The 23,427-nt window shown below is 46.0% G+C and overlaps 2 protein-coding genes across 6 annotated transcripts in view; one reads left to right on the plus strand and one right to left on the minus strand.

Annotated features, from left to right (window-relative positions):
* Positions 1-898: 898 nt before the first annotated feature.
* LOC117579947 (LIM homeobox transcription factor 1-beta) lies at positions 899-7,499 on the plus strand. The gene is made up of 3 exons (XM_034266106.1): positions 899-1,835; positions 5,706-6,584; positions 6,644-7,499. Exons 1-3 carry the CDS (start codon positions 1,142-1,144, stop codon positions 6,895-6,897), a joined length of 1,827 nt encoding a protein of 608 aa, XP_034121997.1. The 5' UTR covers positions 899-1,141; the 3' UTR covers positions 6,898-7,499.
* A 6,327-nt stretch (positions 7,500-13,826) lies between these two features.
* The window catches only part of LOC117579943 (calcium-transporting ATPase type 2C member 1), a 47,583-nt gene continuing 37,982 nt past the window's right edge, over positions 13,827-23,427 (minus strand). For all 5 annotated transcript variants that reach the window (XM_034266099.1, XM_034266100.1, XM_034266103.1 and 2 more), the window contains exons 2-4: positions 21,271-22,984; positions 14,657-14,972; positions 13,827-14,589 (exon numbers count right to left, since the gene is read on the minus strand). In XM_034266099.1, coding sequence (XP_034121990.1) covers positions 13,890-14,589; positions 14,657-14,972; positions 21,271-22,984 — 2,730 coding nt within the window. In that variant the 3' untranslated portion in view covers positions 13,827-13,889. The remainder of the gene's footprint in view (positions 14,590-14,656; positions 14,973-21,270; positions 22,985-23,427) is intronic.

Here is a 23,427-nt window from a genome sequence, read left to right on the forward strand (position 1 = left end):
GCCGGTTACCCGCTCTTTGGCTGTTTATCCCCAAACTTTTCCAACCCGCAGAAGTTAAATGCAAGAGCATAAAAACGGGAGGAAGACAAGGCCGTCGTTCTTGCGTTGGCCTTCTGGTCCAGTCGTGCCACTCAAAGGGAAGGCTGCAACAACTCGAGAAATTGTCGCTGGCTGTCGTTGCGCCGAGTACGTCAAAGTTACCGCCAGTGTCGTTGCAAGTATGTCTTTGTGCCCCAGCAGCATCGTCGCGTCGGGTGCACCACCCGTCATCACCTCGCATTTATGCCACGAAGAGGCAACAACAGTAAAAGCAACAATCTCTCTCGGCGAGAGGGAAATCCGATGGATATGTATGTACCCGCAGAAAATGGTTGCCGTTGAGTGTGCGGGGAAGACGAGGACCAATCGCAGGCCGCTGAGGTGTGGCCTGGCAGAATGCGAGGGAAATTTCGCTCGAGTAAATTTCCCTTCGGGCACTGTGGCCGAAGCGGCTAATAATCACTTGAGACATGCGCACAGGGACGGACACGATGACACGGGGGTTGGGACTCGGATTGGAAATGGGAATGGGTATGAGGTGCTGCCTCTCATGCAACCCTTGCAGTGCCGCTGTCCATCTCCCACCTCCTTGCCACGTGCAGCGGTGGGGTTCTTTCCCAGCAGTTGTTGCTCTGTTGCTTTTGTAAACAGGCGCAGGCGCAGAGTGGAGTGACATCGACATCATCTCCGCTGAGAGCGAGCGCTGAGAGGGTGAGGTGAGTGAGTGCTAGCTCGTCGTATATGTATGTGTGGGGTACATTTCAGAATGGGACTTTTGGCACTGCCGACGCAGCAGCGAAGGGCAAAGTGAAATGCTTTGATTCCGCTGATTGTTCGATCACACGCAATCTGACAGCGAACGCAGCTGGTTGTGCCTCCTCGCTCTGCAGCGGAACCTCAATATCCGAGAGTTAGTCAGTCCAAAGTTCCTCGAGATTTCGAGACCAAATTTCACATCTTTTCAAGTGTACGGTGTGTACGAGTACGGAGAACAGTGTACGCTTACGTGCTTACGTGTTTATGTGTCGGTGCACGTGTATGTGGTCGCGATTTTTTTGTCCAAGAGACTCGAACTGTAAATTCGTCAGCTGGCGTCAATAAGATGTTGGAGTTCTATCCAATGCCCACGAATCTGAATCCAGTCGGTGGCGGCCTGTACTCGTTACAACAGAATCACGGTGGCGCGCGGTTCCTGGACAGTCCGAATCCCAGTGTCATGACCAGTGCCACAGCCGCCTGTCTGGCCGGAAGCAGCAACACGAGTATTAACAACAACAACAACAACAATAACAACAATGTACACATTAGCAACAACAATTTGCCAACAAGCATTTCCGGCAACAACAGCCCGACAGCAACGGCTTCATTAACGGGCCCCGTAATTTCCGCACAGCACCAACACCAACAACATCAGCAACAGCAACACCCACACCATCCCCACCATCAGCAGCATCCACACCAACAGCAACACGCAGCCTCGACGACGCCAGTGCCAATTAACAGCTGCCCTACGCCCACAGGACACAGCCCCAACAACAGCAACAACTCCGCCTGCAACACATTAACAGCTGCTGCTGCTGCTGCTTCTGCTTCTTCTGCGGCAGCGCCACCAGCAACAGCTCCCTCAGTCGCCTCCTCGTCATTAGGCGGAGCAGCCACGTCTGCTTCTGCTGTTTCTGCTGCTGCGTCTGCGACCTCGACGACGGCATCGGGACTGGCATCCGCAGGAGGAGCGTCAACGGCGTTAGCGCCGGCGGCAGCATCGAAATTGTCTGCCGATTGTAGTGGACGCACAGGTATGTTCCAAAAGTATTTTGCACCGGTAGTCGAGGCATTTTCCGGCTCGTTCCGATTCTGGGGTTTTCACGCTTTTCGTTTTTGGCATAGTTGCGTGTGCCCGGCCTGCGGGCCGGAGTGGAGTTCTTGGGCAAGGTAAGCGAGGCACCTTTCTCTGCGCCGGAAGTGCGTGGCACGGCCCTCTGGTGCTGCCACTCACCTTCCCGAGAATCAGGATTGTGCAGGGCCCCCTAACCAGATTGTGTTTGGCGTTTGCGTGAGATGTCCTGGGTTTTTGGGTCTAAAGGTATTTGTGTGTCAATTTCCCTTATAATTTTCATGAGGACTCGGTGGAATATCTGAGAAAATTGACTTTAATTGATGTTTAAAACCAGTTGAATGCAAAGGGCTTTCACCCATGCTTGAATTTAGTTGCAGAATTAATAAATAAACAATGAAGCTATAACTAATAATTGTTGTTAGTTAGAGGGAGTATATTCGAAAATTATAGTCTGCTTTTCCCTATGAAGGTAAAGACTTCATAAATAAATATATATTAAATAAATATGTATATAATAATATATATATAAACGAATTATTTAAAGCGAACATTTTCTATAGTTTGCTATGCCCTCGGGCTAAAGTAATACTATTTATTTTACAACTAATTGCAACTGTAGTGAGGCAGTCACACGGGTATGGATGGATGATTCGCTATGAGCGAGATCTGCCATTGAATTCAATTTGTTTGCACTTTGGCTGGATGTGCAAATAAACGTCACAATAAATTCAAATTTGCTATCAAAGCGAGTTGCGGCAGTGCCATCCAATGAATTATGAATTTATGATGGTAGGGACATGCCAGAGTGGTGGCGGGCCGAAAGTATTTCCAAAAGTATGAACGCAAATTGACCACAAAATAATTCTGACAATGAACCTGGCTGACACTGCTCGTCCGAAGGGGCGCGGTGGAAACCAATAAAAGGCTATTAAGGCATGCCACACACTGGCACTCTTGCACAAACACACCCACACACACATATGCTGGCATGCATCCTCCACACACATGCACACACGCAGAGACTTGCCCCAAAGTAGGCAACACTTTTAAGCTTAGCTGCATCGAAAGTGTTGCTGGGAAAACTTTTGCGCAATTCCGCCCGAAATGCAAAGTGTGCAAACAATGTGTGATGCATATGCAGACCTCGTCCGAGCCAAAGTGGATTGGATGATGATGGTGTTTGGGTTTTTTAGCATCACACGACTTTGGAGAGACTCCGCCCCTGCTGCACACCTCAGCTGAAGGCTCTGGTAGGAGTGAGTTTGGCTGCGCTTTTGCCGACAAACTTGAGATTTGCCTATGAAATTTCTATTAATGTTTGCATTTGGCAAATGGCAGCAAATAGTTTTCGGTTCATCCTCCACAACCGTTCTCGAATACTGCCTCCTGGCCACCCGGCCTCCCTGTCCTGCCAGCCTTTTCAGGTTGGCAATCACTTAGCTGCTTCGGAGACCCGACCCACACTACGGCACTATTTTGCGTGTGTGTGTGTGAGTATACCGGAGTCTGAAAGTCAGAATTCAACTATCAGACCAGGAGGAGTTTCGGAATGTCGGTGCGGTGCACGGGGCATGGGCAATCCCAAATGGCTGCAGCCGGGTGGCAAACTCAGTGGCAGGCAGACCACGGAAATGAGCACACTCAGTGTCAGGTATTTCACCGAGCGTATCAGCAAACATATCTGGCTTCTGCGGTGGCTTCTACTTGCTCCTGCCTGTCCCTGCCTCCGCCTCCGTCTCTGCCTCTGGCTCCATCCCTATCTCTGTCTCTAGGTTTTGGTGAGAGCTTTGTGTGAGGAGAAGCGGAAATATGCGCCATATGCATAACTCCATGTCACTTTCGTTTTGAGATCCAGCTGGTATAGCATGGGCTTTAAATTGCTGCCAGTGGCAATAATTAAAGCTGTCAGAGCTGTCTATCCAGTCGAGCTGCCAAAAATCTCCGTTGCACGTAGACTCGGCCGTAGTAAGCGCCCCAAATGAGGCTCCGGGTGCCCAATTTATCTCCATAGACCTCCGCTTGCCTGTCAGTGTGTCAATAAATGCACCATATAGTGCCCCATTGCGGAGGAGGGGATCGATAAGCACTCTGATATCGCCGATAGCCGATAAGAACGAGGACACTTTCGACGCTGTTGTCTATTAGCTGGTTATATTTCCCGTTCATCGCCGCATTGCTTTTGGATTTATCTGCTGTTTAATCTATGTATTTGACATGAGTGTGCCGCACTTGTTTTCACTGTTTGCGTTTCTAGCCTGTTTGCCTGTTTCCCTCTTTGGCTGTTGACTTTTCCAACTAGTTTTGGCAGCCCAGCTCAACCCATGCTGTGTTATACATTCTTGACTGAAGCCCTGATTTGAATAGGCCCTTTGAGTCAACCCTTTGATTGTTGAAACAAAGCAAGGATCGAGTCAAATTGAAAAAGGACAATCAAAGAATGGCAGCAAATGCCATAAATCTCGATTAGATTACAAACAAACGAAACGTCAATGGACAGAGCACGACATGACCCAATATCGCATCACCAAAGCCAAAGCCAAAGCCGAGGACCCGCACAAATCCGAGCTCTAAAAAAATGGCCCCATCCTGGGGCTGGCTTTATCAATGAATCATCTATAGCATCCGAGAGTAGTTCTCTTTTTTCGAGCTGAAAAATACGTTATCGACAATGCGATTGGGTCTCATGTATGCACAATGCACAATAGAGGGCTACAGGGTTACAGGGTGCGGATGGTCTTTGGGGCGTGCTTTGCCCACTTCACGCTGCACTGGCTTAGCTCTGGAAGCGTTTTTGCCCATAAAAACGAGCTTTACCCCTGCCGACGCACAGCAAAACACTCATATCTGCATAGATATACATACATGTACCACGTACATATCGTAGATATGGCTGGTGTGGGGTCCACCATTGTACCAACCATAAATCATGCACATTTTTCTGCCACTGAGCCACAGCCATATAATATAGCAGCACTCTCCACTCTACTCCTCCATCCCTCTGACTGGCTGGCTGCTCATTTTTCAGATGCCTCCATACATTTTTCGTGGCGGTCGTCATATATATTTTGTATGTTTACTGCAGGCAGCTTTTGCTGTGTTTTCGGGTACTGCTTTTTATGACTGGTTTACAGTTTCAAGAGCGACGCGCTCTAGGGAAGGGGATGGATGGAGATTAGTCGCGTTCTGCCTCAGTGTGTGGGTGGGTTAGAAAGACGAGGCGAACAGGGTGAGGAATCATAAGGGAATTATGTACATAAACACATAAAAGGAATACAGTTCTTAAATGTATGTATGTGTTGCGCATTGAATAAAAATTGTGAACCAATTTAGTCATTGTGAGGGCGTATACAGATAATTGGGGACCTATCATTGAAGCTCGCACCAATGCAGAAAAACTTTACGTTTCAATTACGCATCAGCAACCTTTCAATACAAGCTGTTGCAGCCCGGTGACAGATACTTTCTGCTTGCCTCTCTGCCGTCTCTTCCGACACCTCCCACGATTGCCAGATTCACTTTGAGGAGAGGAGAGGTGCTGTCTGTTGGAGGCCAAGTGCGAAACAATGAGGAGAAAAACAAGGGAGCTGAGACATTTTCACACGATTTGATTGTCAGCGGCATCGTCCCTGATGCTGCCATCCTCCCTGACGCTGCTCCTAGCGCTGTGCTCTGCTGTGCTGTGGCAGCACATGTCATGATAATTTTGCAGCAACATGTGCTGCCATCACGTATACTCGTACGCCACGCACGCCAATAGGGAGAGGCTAGATGCGGATTACGCAAATCGATTTTATAACTCACTAACGTCTTTCTCTCTGCTTCTTCGCAGAAGTGGGCCACATCAAATGCGAGAAGAACTTCGAGCTGTGCGAGGGCTGTGGCCAGAAGATCCACGACCGCTATCTGATGAATGTGGGCGAGGCCAACTGGCACGAGCAGTGCCTGGCCTGCTGCTACTGCGGCATGCAGCTCCACAACACCTGCTACGTGCGTAACTCCAAGCTATACTGCAAGATGGACTACGACCGCTTGTTCGGTGTCAAGTGCGCCTCCTGCTGCCATGCGATCCTGCCGCAGGAGCTGGTGATGCGGCCCATCCCCAACTTCGTCTTCCACCTGCCCTGCTTCGTCTGCTACGCCTGCCGACTGCCCCTTCAGAAGGGCGAGCAGTTCATGCTGCGCGATGGCCAGCTGTTCTGCTACCGCCACGACCTGGAAAAGGAGATGTTTCTGGCCGCGGCAGCTGCCCAGCACTGCGGCTTCGTGGGACTGGACGAGGAGGATCTGCTGCGGCCACGGGACGGACGGCGGGGTCCGAAGCGACCACGCACCATTCTCACTTCGCAGCAGCGGAAGCAGTTCAAGGCCTCCTTCGATCAGTCGCCCAAGCCCTGCCGCAAGGTGCGCGAGGCCCTTGCCAAAGACACCGGACTATCGGTGCGAGTGGTTCAGGTGTGGTTTCAGAACCAGCGAGCCAAAATGAAGAAGATACAGCGCAAGGCCAAGCAGAATGGTGGCAGCTCGGGCGGATCTGGAGGCGGCCGTGGCACAGGCAACTCTAGCGCTGCCGATGACAAGGAGCCCAATGAGAAGGAGGACAAGTGTGTCAAGCAGGAGATGGGCGGCGATAGCTCGGGCTATCTGGGGGGTCTGGACAACGCCTTTGCCAGCCAGCCACTGAATCCCAACTTGCCCTTCTCTCCGGACGGTAAGCCGAACTTACCTCCAGACTAAACATCAGATTTAGAGCCTTTATTCCTTTCACAGATTACCCGGCAAACTCGAACGACAGCTTTTGCAGCTCGGACCTGTCGCTGGACGGCAGCAATTTTGACCAGTTGGACGACGACACAGATTCGCTGTCGCTGAACAACCTGGAGCTGCAGTCCACCAGCTCATCCGGCAACCAGCACTCGCACTCGAATCCCCACGACATGTTGGCCAACCTGAACACCAGCCTGATTAACCCGATCGACAAGCTATATCTCATGCAGAACTCGTACTTCAGCTCGGAGCATTAGGCACGCGTATCAGTGAAGGCAGCTACAAAAAAACAACGTGGCGAGGATTCGCCGTCGTACGAATTTATTAGCGTTAGTGTTATAGGCTCCAATTGCTCGGCAGTGTGGTACGCCCCTCCCTTAAGCCCCATGGCCAAGGTCACAGCCACCCACAGCCACACAGAAGTGCAGCCGTTAGTTTATAAAGAGCACATAGCAGGCATTTCGGAGACAGACGGCTGGCAGCTGCGGCATTAGGTTCGAGTTGTAGAACAAGATAAATGAAATGTGATTTTTTAAGCTAAATGAAATTTTAAGGTTCTCGCGGTCTCTGTCTGTAACACACCACAGCGAGAGGAGGCGGCAGCACGTTTTGTTGCAGGTCTTGAGGATGTGAAAGCAGTCGCGTTATTGCATTACTACATAAATACATTTGTATGTATGTAAGTATATGTACGATATGTAGAACACCCGAAAGGTAAACGGTCAATGTGCACCTTATGTTTGTAAATAGTTTTAAACCGGACAATTGTTATTAAATGTAATTTAAAGTCAATAGTTGTATTAGCAAGTGCAATTTAATCTGTTCCCCTAAAATATACATCTTAACCGAACCCCCTGTATGATTTCTTTTCTCAATGTTCTGGGCACATCAAACAAATCAGAGAGTGTCCAGACCATGGACAGGCATTATCACAGAAAAGGATGTAAGACTAGACCCTTGCATATCCGACTTTTCTGAGAAAAGTAATTGTTTAGGAGCAGACAATTTTGCAACTTGATAAAATTTTGGGATGCAGCTGAACTGAAGCAGGGAAGAACATTATATCATGATAATGAAAAGTTTCACCACCAAAACCCTCTGAAATTCAGTTATACTATCAGTCGTAGAGCTAAGAAATTATTTTATTACCGTTTTTTTATTTAATATAACTTTTTTTATAAGCCATCATATAGTATTCGTGTTACTGTGAGGAGCGAGATTCTCAATGAGGCGCTGAGTGGCCAAATGGACGACAAAGAGGGCGAATCCGGACGTTCAAGTCAATATGAACATTCGAGTCAAATGTAAACTCTTAAGCCATTGCTGCGTACTTTCTAAACTTAATTTTTTCGTTGATCGTTAATATGCAATGACTGCACCATCAAGTGGCCCATGCGACACCAAGTCGAAGCCTGTTACTTGCGGAGCCCAGAAACCGGCCGAGGTGCGCTGCCGCATGACGCGCTGCGCGTTTAGCAAATCCAAGTCTTGTGAAAACTGGACTGTGAAATGCTCTGACGTGAAGTGAGAGTCCATTGCATTCGGAACCCATCATTCACGTCGAGACGTGAAAAACTTCGGAACTAAGAATGTCCGGTTTCGGTAAACACAATAACGTGGAATAAAAATTAAAAACTGAAAAATTTGTAATTTAATAATTTTTAAATATAAACAACTGCTGGACGGAGACCGCATTGGCACGCGAGTCAACGGATACCTAATGGATTTGGTACCTAATGGAGCCCAAAATGAGCGCCAAGCTGAAGCTATTTGTGATAAGTAAGTGCAACGAATGAGTAATCCCTCAGTCGATCAGCAAATCAGTGAACTAGCTTAGCAGGATTTCAAGCTGCTTAGCTTAGCTGCTCCCACCGAAATCCCATTTATCAGTACCACAGAAGCTCGCAACACAACGCTTCGTGAATGCGGGAAGCAAGGTGGAATTAGAAGACAATATTAGAATGCTTATATTTTCTTTGGTGGAACTTCACTGCATTGTCTGGAGCACTCTGGTACATATTTTGGTATGGAAATTACAAATTTATTTATTTAATTGATTAGTTTTATAACAAATTTAATAACAGAGTGCTCACCACTGTTTCCGCTCCTATTTTAACGTATTTATTTGGATTTGAGCTTTTTTGTCATACATTTCCCTATCTTGATTTCATACAACTCATTTTTTATCTACGCGCTGTTAAAGAACTGTGTTTTCAAACCGAACCGTTTTCAAAAGCGTTAACATAAGCGCCATCTATGTACCTCTGTCGGAAGTTAACAGCTATGAACTTCTCCAAACCGTTTATTTTGAAGTGCCAGTCGAAGGCTGCCTGCTCTGCCACGATACCTCTTGTACCATTTTACAGTACTGAAAGCAAGCAGTTTTTTCGAGCTTAAACAGAATTTCTTGTCCAGGATTTGACTTAATAATGCACTGCTTGGGTGAGTGAACGTGGAAAAGGCAGAAGAAAACAGAAAGGCCGAAAGGCAGAAAGGTACATAGTATATATACTGTATATGCAATCTTCCGTAATAAAACGTTTATGGACTTCACTTAAAGTGTGTGTTCACATTTAAAAGATTTATGTACACATTTCATTTTATTAAAATAAACCAGTCGATTTCAAAATTCAGTTGATGTTGCGGATGGCATATGTACATATGTACATGTGTACGTATGTCGTACATATTTAATTTATTTAACTTATTGATGTACTAGTGCGAAAAGTGTAATCGGAATTCTTTGCAGGTGTTTCTCAGGTAGTACTCAGACACCATAAGAGATAGGGCAACCAAGTTTTGCATCCAGACTACTGTATGCTCACACGCCCCCTTCGCCACGACAAAGGGCGAAAATCTGCTGTGTGCACAATTTTGAAGATAAGAGAAAACTAGAAAAGCCATTTCGTAGGGAATGGCCATATCTATCAGATCAATGAATTGGGATCAGATTGGATCTTTATTATAGCCAGAATGAAGAAATTAGTTTACAGTAGCTACCCCCACACCTTCCTGCAGCTTTGCTTGTGCTTGTTTATTTTTGCTCATTCTTTCTCGCTCTCACACTCTGCCTTATGTGGCAGTGATTAAGAAGTTATTATATTATTAAAGTGTAGAGTACCGGGTATAAAAGTTGTGACGCGTAAGAAGCGTCTCACACGCCCCTTCTCGTTTACAATGTACTTGACACAATTTTTCATTTGTGTGTCCCACTCTCTCTTCCCCGATTAGATCTGGGAAGCCTCCTTTTTTCACCAAAGAGTTATCCAGTGTAAATAACCTAAAATCAAGACTCCTTACAAATTTTAAGGAGTTGGTTCTCCTTCTAATTTTTTCAGTTACTTAATAGCTCGGTGAAATTTCGCTGTTCTCATTGCTCAATGCTATAGGAACTACCTACTTCGGTGCAAAATACTTTTTTACAAGACCCTAAACAGAAACATCTCTGCAAATCACTTATATCTCCAGCTCAGTACAGATTTATACGGCGACAATCAACAACCAAGGTAAGTTTGCAGAGGAATGTTATTTACACTGATTTCAGTATGGCATTCAATTCTGCAAGCCGCTCTCTTCTTGCACAAAAGCTTGACCCTGGAAGGGTTTCCGGGTCGCAAAGACTCCTCTTCGAAAACTTCTCATCTTTACCTCCTATGGTTTCTTCTGGAGTTCTGGTAGCCTGCGACAAATGCGAAGGTTCCCCGAGATACGAATTTATATTAGATCAAAGAGGCCACCGCCGCGTTTGGTATTGTATGTACTACATAAAGTTTATTTTATTTAGTAAATATTTCTCGCGCAGATAAATATTAAATATATTATTAGTACAGTTAGTTGTATGTATATTTTATTTAGTATTGTTAAGATTCTTCAGATCGCAATGCTACTCGTATTCGCTTAACTAAATATTGAAATAAATTACGGGTATGTAAATTCTTTAGTTGACTTTTAAATGGTATAGAGCTGGCCTCAGTTGCATCGAGAGGATAGGGATAGAAAGATAAATATAGAGATAAAGCATAAACCTGACCAGGGCTGGGGCGGGTGTGGTTTTAGTGTGGGTGAGAAGAAGTAGCATATATTTCTGAAATATATATGTCTGCCCTATGCTTGGTATTCGTCTATGTTTATATTCTTTACGCTTACATTTAATAGCACAGTTAGTTATAGTTTAATTTCTATTAGGTTCAGCCTGGATCAAGTAAATCATTCGAGAATCTTTTCGCACTCCAGCAGTTTATACATTCCGTCTAGCCGAACCAACTAAAGACTAAAATAGATCGAAAAACGTGGGAAACAGATTGAGACTTGATAGCACATGAACTGCTCGATAGATCAGCCAGCACGGTTAAACATTTACGCAGACGTACACATAGAATAGGTGGCTTACACATGCGCAAATGACATCTTATCGCTCAGTGGTTAAACATAAAACCACATATTAGTGCTTACATGTGTCCATACATACATACACATGTAATGACAATATCGATCGTTATAAATTATTGTTTCTAGCATAGTCCAGCAAAACCACAACCACTGCTAATTCACGATCTTTGCTAATCCATACTCGTATAATTTTGGTTTAATTTCCATAAGAGAGATTATCTTGATACCTGTTTGGACTATTTAATCGTATTCGTATTCATATTATTTTATTATTCAGACAGTCATGCATGCTGTGATCGCGTTGCTGTCTTTAGTTAATCAAATATACTTAATTTACTAATTATTGTTACCATTGTGGATGAGATGTGGGCGAGTGTGTGTGCATGTGTGTGTGGGCGTGTCCTGTTTACCTTATGTTTATGTGTGGTATGCATTCATGCGTGGGTTATGACAATGAGCCTTTGCTTGTTTCTAGGAATGCCTTGTAAAACGCTTTATTTTCTTTCCTTTTTAAGATTTTTCATCGTAGATTTTACTTCTTTTTTTTTTTGTTTTTTTTTGTATTTTTTTATTATTTTCTTTTTTTTTCGGTTTTTTCTTGCCTGATATATGAGCGTGCGCCTGTGTCGTTGTGGATCATGAGAGCTTAAGCCTGATATTGAAGTGTGTGATACAATTGTTGTAAATAATTTCTTTCTTGGTCCATTAACTTATTAACTCATTGCACTATAAGCACGAGTGAAAAATACTTTGGTTTCCCTAAAACGAAAAGTGCTAAAGTAGCTTTCAGAGTTGAGCCGCAAGGATCAAAGACAATCCAAGCCCATTGCCAGTGAGTAAGCTTTGCGTTCTAGGTGCAAATGTGATATGCATCGGCGAAGCTGTGAAATCTTCACTCTCTAATGAGAGAGAGATCAGATCGTTAGAAAGATGAGTATTCGCTCAAGCGAGAGGTCATGGGTCTTCTGAGTTGGTGATGATATGAATCGAATGTCGATGATATTGGGAGAATTCAACAATAAAAGTGAGATTACACGTTCTAGTTACTATTACTTTTAGATCTTCTGTCTACAAATTCACTTCAATATATATGTATGTATATTCTCTTAATACGGTTTCAAAATGTATTAATTGACTATTATTTTGGTTTTCTTTTTTTGATTTTCTCATTGAAACTGTCTATTTGAGGGGGCAGATCTTTTATGACTTCTCATATTGTTTCCCTTATTGCTTTTCTGTTCAATGTTATGTTCAACTTGTACGAAACAATGTACGATACTGAAGGGTCGTAAGTACATTGGGTTACTTGCTACGAATACCTTTTGAATTTAATATACGAGTATATCTGAATATATTTGAATAAATACGTTACTTTCCAGTATTCTGGTGCTGCTATGAGAGGAATTGGCTTTGCCTTGCTTCACATTCTGCTCATTGTTCTGTGCATTATTTTGTTTCATTTGCTTGCGTTTAGTGGCAATCTATAAAACAAATTTGGTCTACCTTGGACTCTCAAATTCAAATGATTCAAATATTCTCACACGTATGTAATATGCAAAATCATTGTTTTATGTACGTGTAGTATATGTTTTGGCAATCCCCAGTCTCCCTTCGATGGTGATCGGGGGCTGGAATCGCTGATTAAATTGTTTTGGCTGCTAGCGCGCCAGAGACTCGTTTTGCTGTTGTTGTACACAAATTTGTTGCTCGTTTTCTCAAACACCGAATAAATTAGATAACAAAATTACTAAAAACCATTTTCTTTACTCCACTGCGCCTGGGATCCGTCCTTGTCTTATTTATGGCCTCCTGCGACTCCTGCACATTTATTTTACATTTTAATCGGATAGGGGATGGATATTAAGTAGGTTGTGGATTGCATCTACATCTGTTGGAGTGATCTGATACACTTAAACGATTGCTCGGCTGAATTTCTCTCGTTCTTGGCTCGCTGTGGCTGTGGGATAGAGACCAGGTCGGTTATTATAGAACAGAGAATCTCTTGAGGATTTGCTGCAGTTTGCTTTTATTTTTGTAAAAATGAAACTATTTGGCCACGAGCCGAGAAGCAAACCAACTTAAAAGAAAACTTAAATTTGCGATCCGCTCTCTTGCCGGCTGCTGTTGTCTATGAGCTTAAAATAATATCACATTAAAAATGTTTCACCGAATTACTCGTATCAAACAAACACTTTGAAATGACTTGATTCGCCAGCTTAGGAGCTTAAACTAGAGCAGCACATGGAGCTTTAATGAAAATGGATGGCAAGTATGAGAAAATTTAGCTTGGCCTGAGGTCTGCTGGAGCCAATGGGTTGCGATGTACGCTGAGAAATTAAAAAGAGTTTTAGAGACGTTTGGCTTTTTCAAATACTTGGACATCCATGAACAAAATTCGCGAAGCGAAAAAACTAAAATAGCTCTACAAATTGTCTACTTAAGAACTAAATATAATACGATACAATAAAATAAGACAATAAATCTGAACAAAGTAAAATAGGGGTAGTAGAATCTATGCAAAACTTACATAGAGCTAACGCGAAACCTTGAGGCTTACGTCGAATATATTTATATATGAAATATGGGAAACTCTATGAATCCGGAATGGGGCTCATTCGCCCAACTTTGCTTTGCTGACTAAACATAGGCTAACTTTCGAGTCGAGTCAAATGTAAAACTAAACACACACTTCGCTGCTCTCGTGCTTCTCTCGTGCCTTTCTCCTGCTGCTGCTCCTCGGTCCAGTCCACCACGCTCCTCACTTGGTTTTGGCATAGTTTTGCTCTTTTTTTGTAATTTTTTTTTGTTATTTAATTTACTCGGCTTTCGGGTGCAACTCGTCTCTAGCGCTTGCGTTTTGTCATACGAAGTCCAGCTCGGAGCGGGTGCTGTACATCTTGCGCTCCATGGTACGCTCGAACCATTTCTTGATCTCAGAGACGATTAGCACGGAGGAGGTGAGCGAGACCAGAAAGAGTATGTCGTAGGGCGTCAGGGCCTCCGTTTGGAAGACCATCTGCAGCGGTGGAAAGTACACGACCAGCATTTGGCCAATGATCGAGAAGGCCACGGCCAGCAGGAACATGCGGTTGGTAGTCAGGCCGATGGTGAACACGCTCTTTGTCTGCGATCGGCACGACAGGGCGTTGAACATGTCAAAGAATACGAAGCACGTGAAGGTCATGGTCGTGTCCCGCTTGGTCTTCCCCAAAGTCCCGTCGGCCATTTCACGCTGGAACACCCACAGCGTACCCAGCACTATGATGCTGGCACTCAGCAGCACATTCGCCACCACCGACTTGGTGATCATCGGCTGCTTCACGTTCCGCGGCTTCTGCTTCAGAACGTCGTGGTCCACGGGCTCTACGCCCAGCGACTGAGCGGGCGGTCCGTCCATTATAATGTTGATCCACAGAATCTGCATGGCATTCAACGGATTGGCAATGTCCATCAGCGTGGCCAGAGCGATCAAAGCCAGGGCAGCGATTGAGGTGCTCAGCTGAAAGCGCACAAAGTTCCGAATGTTGTAGAAGATGCCCTTGCCCTCTTCGATGGCAGCTCTGCATGGAAAATGAAAGAAAAATCGGTTAGAAGCTGACTGCTACAATGGCTGCAGCATCTACTCACATGATGGTGTGGAAATCGTCGTTGACAAGTATCATATCGGCCGCCTCCTTGCACACATCCGTGCCATTCTTGCCCATGGCAATGCCAATGTCTGCCTTCTTTAGGGCCACGCCGTCGTTCACACCGTCGCCAGTCATGCCCACAATGTTCCCGGTGCGCTGCAGCGACTTGACTATCTCCAGCTTGTGGCGCGGCGAGACACGGTAGAAGACGCTCACATTGTTGGCCACTTTGTCCAGCTGGTGTTCGTTCAGCTGATCCATCTCCTGTCCGGACAGCGTCTGGTGGTGGATGGTGTCGATGCCTATGAGGTTGGCTGCAAATAAAAAAAGAAAAGACGCTAAGAAATACTCGTGTGGGCTCTGTATGCGATTACAGGTTGCAGCTGCCTGGATGTATAGTACATTTAATTGCATGGTGTGGGACCTTCTATCTTGGCAATTACTCCCTCATCCTTGAGTCCACTTCTAAGCCCTTGTAATCCCTCACCTGCTATGGCACCAGGGTTGCTCCGCTTGCTCTGTTGTTTCAGGGCAGTCGAGTAAATCGTCTTTCATTGCATTTTCCAAGCAATTGGCGATGAACTGTGCAAAGCAACAGGCAAGTGGAGCTGCCTCTTGGCGCGTGTGTGCCGGCACACAGCTTGATGCCGTCGACTTTGGCTGTAATCCGTGGAGCCAATGCAAAAACAATTGTTCATTTGTCGGGTGTGTTGGCTGTTGGCAGGCAGGTTCCCTCTTGGAAAATTTAATTGTAAGCCAAGCAATAAACTTGAAAAACTCCAGAGGGAATGGCTCCCAATGCCTCGCCTCAGGCATCGTTTCCCCATTTCCCATTTCTCGATTTTGTTTTTATATACCCGGTACTCGAAGAGTAAATAGGGTATATTGTATTTGTGTAAAAAGTATGTAACACACAAAAGGAAACGTTTCCGACCCCATAAAAAATATATATTCTTGATCAGCTTCAATAGCCGAGTCGATTGAGCCATGTCTGTCTGTCCCTCCTGATGAGCGCATGGTACTCAGAGACTATAAGAGCTAGAGCCACCAAATGTTGCATCCCGACTTCTGTATGCTCACACACAAGTGTATTTCAAAAATGAGCCGCGCCCTCTTCCGCCCCCGCAAAAGGGCGAAAACCTTCCAAACCTACAGTTTTGAGGATACAAGAAAACTAAAAACGCCATTCCGTAGGGAATGCCCATATCTATTAGATCACCAAATTGGGATCCGATTGGATCATTATTACAGCCATAATGAAGAAATCAATTTGCAGTGGCTAAACCGTCCCGCAGCTTTTGTTGTTTTTTTTCACATTCTCTTTCACACTCAGCTTCATGTAGTCAGAGGCCTCTGCCTCTGCAGCGAGTTTGCAGTGTGTGGGTCTAAGGAAGGGGGCGAGCTAAAGGAGCGTTTTGGTGTGAGAAGTGTTGTAGATATAGATGACAGATGAAGAAAATATGTAAAATTTGACAAATAAAGGTAAAAAGTTGTGACGCGTACGAAGCGCCTCAAACGTCCCTTCTCGTTGTTTGTGTACTTGAGCGCATTTATGAAGTTCGCAAAAGAGGAATCGCGGCAGCTGGCGGAGACACAGAGGGTACACTTTTCCATAGAGCTGCGACGCCATTTTTCATTATGGCGCCCTCGAATTTGTGTTTCCTCGTGGCGGGGGGACTGACTCTGTCATCTGCCATCCTGCCAACCATCCTACTCCATCCGTGGGCTCTGTTTGTATAACATTTTTAGCTAGAGTGCGCTGAAGTATATTATAACAAACAGCAGGAACAACAGCCACGGGACGGAACAATGGAGAGATGCGCGGCGAAATGAGCAACAGCAAAACGTAATTAAAACGCATTCAGAACGCTGCTGCCCATCATCTCCTGCTTCTCTTGCTGTCTCTACCTATGCTCCTTCTTCTCGTCTGGGTGCTCTTTCAGCTCTCAGACAATTAAAGGCTGCATCGCCATCTCCTTCGCCATCCGAGTATCCTGCGTCTCGGCTTCCTGCTGCAGGAAATGACAGAGGTGGCCAGCAGCAGCGGCATCTCTATCTCTCTCCCGGAGATCTCCATGGGAATGTTTCAGTTTAATTTTTCTTTTGCTTTGCTGCTCTATTTTGGCTTGGTCTGCTGGCTTAATGGCCCAGACGATAGACGCTAGACGGCGGTCGCCTTGGCGCAAAATTAAAATGAATGCAAACTTCAATGAGGGCCATTATCTTGGCCAAGCTGCAGTTTTGTGGTTCTCGGTTATGATTCTCTGCGTGGCCAAAATGAAACGGAGATACTCAGAGATCGCTCCTCAGTGTGTCAGAGATTCACATGTTTTTCGGTTTCAATTTTATTTTAAAATTCATCATCAGTCAGGCACCATACAGGAATTCCGCCTTCAACCTCCGTATCTGTCCGCCATTGACCGCAAAAACTAATCATCTGATTTTAATTTTCACGCGAAAAAACCATAGAGACAAGAGAGGGAGGGTTCAGGCCGCTATCAGCATGCTACAAGGATATCATCCATCATACTGACCTGTCTACGCAGGGGAAAACTGCGATTTCGATTTTAGTTTCAATTTCTGCTGATGACAGCCGCTCGTCCGGCATGCCAGAAAACCTTCATAAGCAATGCAAAAACAATTCGATTTGTCGCCATTCTCGCAGTTTGCAGAAGCGATAAAAACATAAATAAAACAAGAGAACTGCATGCATGTCCTCACCATGAGATACCCTCTACTTATCCGTTCAATTTGGACCAATAAACAAAACAACAACAAAAATAAGCCCATATCCGTCGGCAGTCGAAGAATAAATCTCGGAGCAATGGTAGCAGTTGGGACCAATGATGTGCCCACCGCTGATCCAAAATATTCAAGCGACTCCCTCAGTTTGAGTTATAAACTGATACTTTGAAGAATTTGTTTAGATGAATGGATAATGTGCTAATGTATGTTTAATCAAATACAAGCGTAGTTTTAAATCAAGCGGTGGGCACGAATACAAATGTATTATAAAAATATATATAATAAAAATATACATACACACATATGTACGTTTAAATTGCATTTAAACTGTATTTTTAAATGCAATATTAATTAATTGCATTTTTCTGTAAATCTGTAAATCTGTTTACACATGCATTTTCTCTGACACAATATACCCCTGCTGCCTTTTGGAATAATGGGTCTAAAAATGAAACAAACGGCATAATTGCAACTCGTGTTTTTTACTGCTTTTACAGAGTTTTTCTCCCTTACCCCACCTCTCTGCAGCAGCATCAACATTGCATGCTGATTGAACAATTCTCTTCCCGCATTGACTTTGACACGCGCAGTGGATGCGACGGACGGACGCGCAGTGGGTGGCATTTGATAGCTGTTACTCTCCCAACAGGTGGAAAGGTTCTTGGCTCTTCCAGATGAATGGATTCGAAGGTGTTCAGAAATAATAAAAAATACTGATTTGGCAACGAAACTTCCTTCATTGGGAGAGTACACACTCGTCTATAACTGGTCATTAAAAATGATTTAAAAGATCATTAGTCTCGAAATATATTTATTTTTTGGGGACCAGAGTTCTCTTCCCAGAGTAAACGAACAGCTGTCGCTAAGACCCAACAAAAAAGTTAGTAATAAAAAAGTCTGGAAACTACTCGGCAAAACCCAAGGAAGAGGCAAACAAGATTCTCGGAGAAACTTTGCTTTGGCCTGATAAACAGAGCCCCGAAAATGGAACCACACCAAACTTGCAGCAGCTTATAAAAATCATCACCAAGCAGACCGCAAGCCGAAATCGGATTAGACAGAAAAGGAGTCTTGTGTGCTCATGAAAGCAAAAGTTGTTGCACTGAAAGCGCTGCCAAGTTTATGAAACTGTCTAGCAGAGCCTAAAACCGTGCAGCAAGAATTTTGCTTACCACTTGAGCTGCCACTTTGTAAACCGAAACCATCCGGCAAGAAAGAGCATGGCAAAACGGGGAAAAATCAAAGCTAAATTGTGCACAATGGCGGAAAAAACAAAGCAGCGAACAAAAGTGAAAAAGCTAAGTAAAGCAAAACAAAGCTGGGAACTACAAGGTCTCATTTGGTAATTGAAGGCTCCACATGGGTAGGGCCGTGGGGCAAAAGTGGAGGGAAATGGAAAGTTGTGCCCTGCCTGCCAGTGAGTGACATTTGCATTTGTATCAGCAGCTGTCGGGAGCAACAGCAGCAGCTTCAGCTTCAGGAACAGCATTATTCGAATAGCAAGATGCTGCTCCTTGCTCTTGCCTGGCCCTGTTTATTACTCTTCAACCCTTCAAACGGCTGTGTACTCTAGTGCGCTAGGAGTATGATTATCTCCCGTTCTTGCAATCAAAATGCAGAGGATGTAGGTTCCCGTTCCCCACGCCCCAAACCCCACACACCGCAATCGCACCGGGTGGATACCGATTGTCAGTTGTGCCGAGTTTAGCATAGGATTCCGGAGTGCATTTGAGAGTGCACTCCGCTAATTGGATGTGTGTCATGTTTGAGGGACATCGACATCCCCAAACAGAGTTGATTAAGATGGCTGAGCCGTAGGCCTAGGGAAGCCATGGGGAAAGTGTAAGCCGCAGATTTGATCTGGAAACGTGACCAACAATTGTTTCCCATCTCAAGTAATCAAATCCAAATTAAACTCTAATCGATCTGGCAAGGGGTGGCAAGAAAGGAGAGTCCCCTGGACCTGAGCCACTTTAAACGAGCCACAAACTCAATTACCAGCAGCCACAGCTCTTGGCTTAAGCATTGCCTAGCAAATTGAAAATGAAATACATCGACTCAATTATGCCTTCCTACAGCAACAGCAGAAGCAGCAGCAGCAGCAGCAGTTCCGCAGTCCATCCATCTTCGTTTCCATGCGCCATCAAACGTACAAATTGTCTGGGATTAGCCGATGCAATTGGCACCCCAAAGTGCTGCGCAACTGTATATACAATAGCCCGTGGGGCACGGGCACAACTTGCACGTGGAATGAATGGTGCCTCGAATGGGTGGTATCCCGGCCAATTAGGTAGCCCATAAGCGGATTGTCGACTGAAATAACAAAGCAAAGTGTAGAGACGGGCAGACAGAGAGAAGGATAGAAGGAGAGTGGAATGGAGTTCAATCAATATGCAAGGGCAAACTGAAAATTAAATATTTTAAATCAAATTTCACAAAGATGTAAAAACGAGAAAGGAGCAGAAGGAGCAAAACCACCAAACTGAATAGAAAAGTTGTTTCATCTAGTGGAACTTCGAGTCCCGCAGTCCATGCAGATGATGAAATCATGTCCGCAGCAGATGCGCCACTGATGAGAAAGATGTACGAGGATGTAGATGACGATGAGGACGATGATGATGTTGATGACAAGAAGAGGGATGAGGACCCTCCGGCTCGTGAGAGGTGGGGCAACAGTTAATTATTTCTACGACTCACAACGATGTAGATGTGGCTGCTGTGCTGTTCTGTGCCCTCTTCTGCTCTGTCTATGCTCGTGCTGTGCTTTTCAGGATATTAGATGTGGGGCTGCATGGAGGCCCAAAGGAGCTGGTTACCTGAGCAGGAGCAGCTTCCATTTTCGGCTTGCCGCTTTTCGTGGTCTCTGCCGTTGTGCTTTGTGAGCGCCATCTTTTCCAATTTACTGCGCTTGCTTTTTGTATCTGTTCTGCAGGTACTTCACTGTCGAATTTAAATTTATATTCCCCTGCCCTGCCTTCCGTTTCCTGGCCTGGCCTCCCCGATGCATTTTCCATTAATAGGTAAGTTTCTCTCGAGTCCACACTGGGAACAATTTCACGCAACCTCAACTTCAGCTCCACTTGGAGAGTTTCCAACTTGAGGAAACTCCACGGCCAAGTGCAGTCCTCGAAATACACACACGCATACGGCATCGTACAGTAAAGAGAAGAGGCTTCGCCGGAAGAAAAACTCCTTGAGCCCAAGTTTTGTGTTTGAAAACTTGTAAACTGCTCCCCAGATGCCACAACCCAGGCCCCTCTCCTCTCCACCCCTGACCAATGGCTCTATGGTTAATTAATTCTGTTTGCATACTTTTAGGCTGTCCAGCAGGACGTTGCGTTTCATTGTGTGGTCCCGAAGAGCACTTCTTTGACTTCTGCTGCCAAAGGAGAGGTCTCGATCTCGGTCTCTGCCTCGGTCTGGCGCTAGGTATACCGCTCGCATGTCCCACTTGTGGCACAGCCAGTTCAGAGTTCATGCATCCGCAGTGGAATATCTCCATGGCAAACATACATAATTTGCGGCTAAGCCAGACCAGGGCTTGTGCCGTGCGAGCCTTGCCACTTTTAATTACGTGCCATGGACAAATTTATTTGCATAGTTTCGGACGGCTCAGCACTTTAGTTAAAGCCAACAATTTGTGGCTAGAAAAGGGTGCAGAAGAGGAGTCCGGTGTGTCTTTGTCTGCTTAAAGAGTTTATAATTGAGTTTTGAGCTAAGGTAATCATCCAAGAGAGTGGATGTTTGTGGGTTTTCAAGAGAGCGAATATGATTTAAGATTAAGTTTCCACTTGTATCAGATGAAATGTTGACAGGAATATCCCTTCAGAATACTAATACTACTATGTGCATAATTAATCTACTCACCAATGGCCAAGGCCGTTTCCTGGGCATCGCCTGTAACCATCTTTACCCGGACACCGCTTTGCATGAGCAGCTCAATGGATTCCCTCACCAGGGGACGTGGTGGATCGGTGATGCCCACCAGGCCACAGTAGATCAGATCCTGCATGGACCGACCCTTGGCCAGGGCCAGCACTCTAAGGCCCTTGCGTCCAATCTCGTATGCCTCGGCCAGAAACTCCGCCTCGTTCTGCTTGGTTAGTGGCACGGTCTGCGTGCCGAATTGGTACTTGGTGCACTGCGGAAGGAGGGTCTCCAGCGCCCCCTTGGCGAAGAAGAACTCCTCCTTGTTGTTGTTGTACTTGTGGATGCACTTGACGGCCATCATCTTCTGCTCGGAGCTGAACGGATACTCCTGGATGCGGACGTAGTTCTCAGCCGTGGCGTACATGCCGTTCTTCATGGCCACCGCCACCAGAGCACCCTCCGTTGGCTGGCCCAGGAGCGTGCCATTCTGTATATAAGCATTGTTGCAGACAGCTCCTATCTCGAGGAGATTCGTGATGTTGGTCTTGGCCATTTCCACGTTGTTGCAGTGCCGGATATGTATCTCGCCTTGATCGTTGTACCCGGCGCCAGTCACGTCCGCCATGTAGCCGTCGGAGGTGATGATGATCGTGGCCGTCATCTCATTCTTGGTCAAAGTGCCCGTCTTGTCCGAGCAAATGACATTTACACAGCCCAGGGTCTCGACGGTGGGCAGCTTCTTAACGATCGCGTTGCGCTTGGCCATCCGCATAACGCCCAGAGCCAGCGTGACGGTCACGACGATGGGCAAGCCTTCGGGTATGGCAGCCACTGCCAGCGAGACGCTGATGTTGAACATCTCCGAGAGCGGCTTGCCCTGAAGCCAGCCCAGCAGCATGATGACGCCGATAATGAGGAACGAGTAGAAGCTCAGCTGTGCGCCCAGGATGTCCATCGACTTCTGGAGCGGCGTTTTTGGGGCCTCCTCTGCCTGCATCATCTTGAAGACCTCCCCGAACTCGCTGCGCTCCCCGGTGCTGACCACGATGCCCTTGCCGTTGCCACACCTAACCAGTGTGCCCATGAAGGCAATGTTCTTCATGTTGCTGTGGTCCTTGACATTCGTGTTGTTCAGCAGGACGTCGGTGATCTTCCGGGCTGGCTCTGTTTCGCCAGTGAAGCTGCTCTCGTCTATGGAGAGATCCACCGCCTCGAACAGACGCACATCGGCGGGCACACGGTCGCCCACGTTTAGATGCACCACATCGCCGGGCACCAGTTCGCGGGCCAGGAACGTGTCGAGGCGTCCCTCGCGCAGACAGTGACACTCGGGGGGCACCAGTTTCTTCAGCTCCTCCAGACTCTTCTCGGAGCGATACTCCTGTATGAAGGCCACAGTGACCACGATTAATATGGCAATGGTTATGCTGACGGCATCGTCGAACTGTTTCATGATCACCGAGACCAAAGCGGAGCCGAGCAGCAGCAGGATGAGAGGGTTCCTAAACTGCTCGATGTACTTCTTCCAGGTGGGCTCCTCCTCGATCAGCAGCAGCTCATTATGGCCAATGATCTTGGCCCGGTACTTGGCCTCTGTCCATTTGAGACCGGTCCGCACGTCGACCTGCAGTCGACCGGCAACCTCGGAGGCGCTGTGCGTCGATGACTCCGAGGTGGAGAGCAGCATCTCGGGCGTGAGGGTTAAACCCGTCTGCGAGTGAGAAATAAGTGAATTAATATCCGGAAAAGAATATAGGAAATCATATATAGAAAAAGCTTGGAAATTTAGAGGATTTTCCTCAGTGTAAAGCAAGTACTGCCTCCTGACCAACTCTTCACAAACATTACTGCCAGCCAATCTCCTCGACTCTTGTTCCCCTTTTCCCCATTTCGTCCTGGCCACAAATTGAATGCCCTTCGCTTTTCACTTCACTCCACTCCTCGCCCCTGACCACTTGAAGCTAATTTGCAGTCGTCAACAAGTTTGTCATCATTCATGGCAGCATCGGGCATCACACAAAGCCAGACAGCAGACACAATACAGTCCACACTCCAACTCCCACACATGGACTCCAACGAACTCCACTCTCCTAGAATTGTCATCTCTTGTTACATCCTGCTCTCATCCTGCCTATGTCGTGTCCATGTCCCGAC

Source organism: Drosophila guanche, unplaced genomic scaffold (assembly GCF_900245975.1).
Source record: "Drosophila guanche unplaced genomic scaffold, DGUA_6, whole genome shotgun sequence".
In the NCBI taxonomy this organism is placed as follows: domain Eukaryota; kingdom Metazoa; phylum Arthropoda; class Insecta; order Diptera; family Drosophilidae; genus Drosophila; species Drosophila guanche.

Excerpts from the sequence above, each read along its gene's own strand:
- LOC117579947 (XM_034266106.1), top strand. The coding sequence starts at position 1,142 with ATGTTGGAGTTCTATCCAATGCCCACGAATCTGAATCCAGTCGGTGGC. Across the intron at positions 1,836-5,705 it reads CGATTGTAGTGGACGCACAG|AAGTGGGCCACATCAAATGC; the intron begins GTATGTTCCAAA and ends GCTTCTTCGCAG. Across the intron at positions 6,585-6,643 it reads CTTGCCCTTCTCTCCGGACG|ATTACCCGGCAAACTCGAAC; the intron begins GTAAGCCGAACT and ends TTCCTTTCACAG.